Here is a 3,881-nt window from a genome sequence, read left to right on the forward strand (position 1 = left end):
AACATCTACATAGTTCCATTATTTGTGCCCCCAAATGGTGGTGGCCTTTGGTATCATCCCAGAATCCACAATTTGGCTGTGCTTTAGGCCTATTTCAAATCCCCAATTATCTACAAAGTCCCCACTCCAACAAATTCAACAGTAGTTGTTATCTTTTTTAATGTGATTGTTGTGGGCTTTGGTGTTGTGTCAAAGTCAAGTTGATTGTTTTTGTGTCGCTTACTGTGATGGCATAATTGGCCAAAACATAACATTGTGTAGGCTAGGCCTATTGTACAGTAGTCACTCACATCAAACAACTGATGAGGTTCATTGACAATAGGGAAAACCTGGAGGTCCCCTCCTGTAATTCATTCGAAAAACAGAAGTGTATTAGGGCAGCTGTGTTTAATCCTTACAATAATCAAGTGAAATGTCCCTGTTTTTAATGTCAACTCTGCAAGCTCATACTCTAATGGGGCGTGTAACCAAGACAACACAAATTAGCTGCACAGTCGCAGATAGCAAGATGATTAATATGATCTCACAAGGACAGATCCCACGAGGAAACCGCTTTGTTTGGAATTCATATCTGTGTGCTCACAAGAAAGCCTTTAGATTCCCTGGAGTCGAGGAGAGATGGAGAAAGACACTGATTGAGTAAGAGAAGGAGAAATGAGGGTGAGAACCAAGACAACTGCCACACTGCCAGTAGTTCTCAATTAATTCTTTTGCACTTAAACATGAAAGGGGCATGTGCACTCTCCTCGGCTCCTCGTGTTATCCCCTCAATAAACAGACCACTTCGCAGAGATAGAACAGCTACCCTTGGTGGCGCAAGATATTGCTTTGGTAGGCTACTTCACATGTCGCTCTGGTGTTTTAATAGATAGTGTTATGACACGTTTGCATTCCTAATCCATAAACACAAAATTGTTCATCTTCTGAGTCCATGAGTTGAAAAAAGAAATGTTGGTCACCAAACGGGCTTGACGATTTTGTATCAAGGGGCAATAGTTAAATGTGAGTTAGGTGTGCATTGCCTGGAATGAATCAAATAAAACACGCTGGATCAGTTTTTATTTACAAGAGTGTTCGAGACCGTTCACAATAGTTAGAGTGCAGCTTTTCGGAGCGATTACATTATTACCTTGTTCTCCAACGAATCCCCCATTTCAGGGGCGTGGAATGCTCCAAGTAGAAACATTCACCCAGCCGGTAAGAGCGGAGGAGCTTCAGAGAGAAGCAGGTCAAGTTTGGATATCGGCGAGACTGGTCGCGCGCATCTTTGGGGTATTTTTTGTGGAACTCTATCGCTTTTCAAACAGATGGAAATGGCTAATTTCGTTGTACTTCTACCTGTTCTCCTTATTGTGAAACCAGGTAAGCATCGAACAATGCATTGTGGATTAACGTGGAATAGCAGTTGCGTTACACATGAATTTGAAGGTTTTCCAAACAAGTCAATAAGACTGTAGTCATTCTGTCTCGCATTACTGGACTGTGGCGTCCGTCTGAATTTCTAGTGCTGCCGCCGTCTTTCAGAAGCCTAAATGTCGCCACATAATGTTAATTTACAGTAATCATACGCATTGTTTCATTTCACACCTGCGAGACAGCCTACCAGTCCTGACATTTTCCTGGAAACAATACTCCGCGAAGTAGGCTACCGTATGTATTTATGCTGTAATGTTATTTTGGTTTCAAAACCATTACTTTTGATTTATAGGCCTAAAGGTTATCATGGCGTCGGGATAATATTCCCTGTACATTTAACTTCAAACATTGCCTGTGAACTTCATTGCAAGCATTGCAATAGATTCCAGTTGTCTGTCACAAATTTTATCGGACGCCGTTTGGTTACAATAAATGTGTAGCCTACGCTTCTTGAAGTGCCCTTTTACGCATGCCGTCCATAGACCCAATGTATGATGTTGCAATGCATGCAAGGCACGAGACAATCCGTATCACCTGAATATTCAATCACAGTTGTCGCCCGCTCTGCTTCTGTTTCAGTTTTAGGTTTTGGAATAGATCCTGACATTCAAATTGACATTATCAACGAGCTGGACACGGCAAACGCAACATTTGGAATAACCCAAGTCGCAGGTCTCCACAACAACAGCAAAGCCTTTTTATTCAGAGGTATGTAGCCTATGTCCGTTTTCAGAAATCGCATGCTGCACCTGTGCTTTCACGAACTCGTAACTACCTAGGTCTCAAGGTGTGTAATGCAGATGTGGGATGATAATACCGTATGTACCCCCCACGCAACGGGGTTCCAGCAGATGGTTGGAGGGGAAGTGTTTTGTAAGACCTTTGTAAAACACATATGCCCTTTCAGAGTGCATGTTGCTGGTGTGATGGACCATTAAATTGCACTGAGCAGGGGTGATTTGCGGTTGCTCATAGAGGCTGGCTGGCTGGCTAGCAAAGGCAGATTTTCTGTGTGTGTGTGTGTGTGTGTGTGTGTGTGTGTGTGTGTGTGTGTGTGTGTGTGTGTGTGTGTGTGTGTGTGTTTGTGTATTTGTGTGTGTGTGCGCGTGAGTGTGTGTGGTTGGGGGGGTGAGGTGTGTGTAAAGTCTGGTAATGTCTGAAGGGCATGTCATGTGGAGGGCATGTCGTAATGTGTATACATACAGTCAGTGTTGGGCAGTAATGCATTACAAAAGTAATTAATTACTGTAGGTAATGCATTACTTTTTGCCATAATGCAGTAGCCTAATGTAAGACATTGCAGGTAAAAAAAATCTGTAATATTTACTTAGTTATAATGCTAATAACTGAAGTTACAATGCATTACAATGACCTGGATTTTAGTGGAGTGTGGTGGGTCAGAAACACCTCCTGGATGGGAGGTGAAAAAGTCATGACTCATGAGCTTGATTTACACTGTAATAAATTGCAAGGTCAATATTTAGGCTTACAGTTCTTGTGGCGAAAGCAACTGAAGTAATGCAACAGTAGTGTAATGCCTTACATTTTAAATATAGTAATATTGTAGTGTAAGGGATTCTTTTGAAAAGACAGTAACATGTAGGCCTAATCAGTAATGCATTACAGTTTTTGAGTAACTTGCCCACCACTGGTATACATACAGTAGCCTATCTAACTTAACTATCAGTTTGTACGATACCGTTGTGGGATTCCTCTCCTCCTGACAGAAATGCAACATCTTTGCAGACTGGATGGAAATTGCATGCACTTTTTTTGGCTGCCAAATTGAAGTCATCTGTTTAAAGACGCTGGGCAGGATGGCTAAAATGACACAGGGTAATCCGTGTAATTTCACAATAGGTTGTTTTTTGAAAGATGGCGATTTGATTGTGTGTCTGTTGCATAATGTTCTGGCATTTGAAACATGAATGAGGTTTCTGTTGGCATGAATACAACAATGCAAGCACTGTTAGAAACCTTGTATAGTTTGTAAACAATACATTATACTGTAGAAAAGCGTGCTCCTTAGGAGATGCAAAGTGTTGCCTATAAAATCCTGTGTTCCTCCCACTCAGCCCGTTCACTGTTGTAGCCGTGGCAGTGTTAATGAGCAGTGTCTGCTCTGCGCTCCACACTAACAGACTTGTACCAAACGCCGATTTGGCCTCCTTTCCACTCTCTCTCTCTCTCTCTCTCTCTCTCTTTCTTTCTTTCTCTCACTCTCTTTCTTTCTCTCTCTTTCTTTCTCTCTCTCTCTCATTGACAGCGTGGAGCGTCTCTCCCTCTCTTCACACAATGGATGATACCCCAATCACACATTCTCTCTCTCTCTCTCTCTCTCTCTCTCTCTCTCTCTCTCTCTCTCTCTCACCGTCTCTTTTCTTCTTTCTCTCTGGCTCGCACTCTCTCTCTCTCTCATTGGCAGCATGGAGCGTGTGTAGCGTATAGCCCCCCCCCACTCCTTC

The 3,881-nt window shown here is 42.6% G+C and overlaps 1 protein-coding gene across 1 annotated transcript in view; it reads left to right on the plus strand.

Annotated features, from left to right (window-relative positions):
* Positions 1-1,257: 1,257 nt before the first annotated feature.
* LOC134439183 (protein kinase C-binding protein NELL1-like) overlaps positions 1,258-3,881 on the plus strand; it is a 289,261-nt gene continuing 286,637 nt past the window's right edge. The window contains exons 1-2 of the mRNA XM_063189062.1: positions 1,258-1,362; positions 1,996-2,124. Of these exons, the coding sequence (XP_063045132.1) occupies positions 1,308-1,362; positions 1,996-2,124 (184 nt within the window). The 5' untranslated portion in view covers positions 1,258-1,307. The remainder of the gene's footprint in view (positions 1,363-1,995; positions 2,125-3,881) is intronic.

Source organism: Engraulis encrasicolus, chromosome 22 (genome assembly GCF_034702125.1).
Source record: "Engraulis encrasicolus isolate BLACKSEA-1 chromosome 22, IST_EnEncr_1.0, whole genome shotgun sequence".
In the NCBI taxonomy this organism is placed as follows: Eukaryota; Metazoa; Chordata; class Actinopteri; order Clupeiformes; family Engraulidae; genus Engraulis; species Engraulis encrasicolus.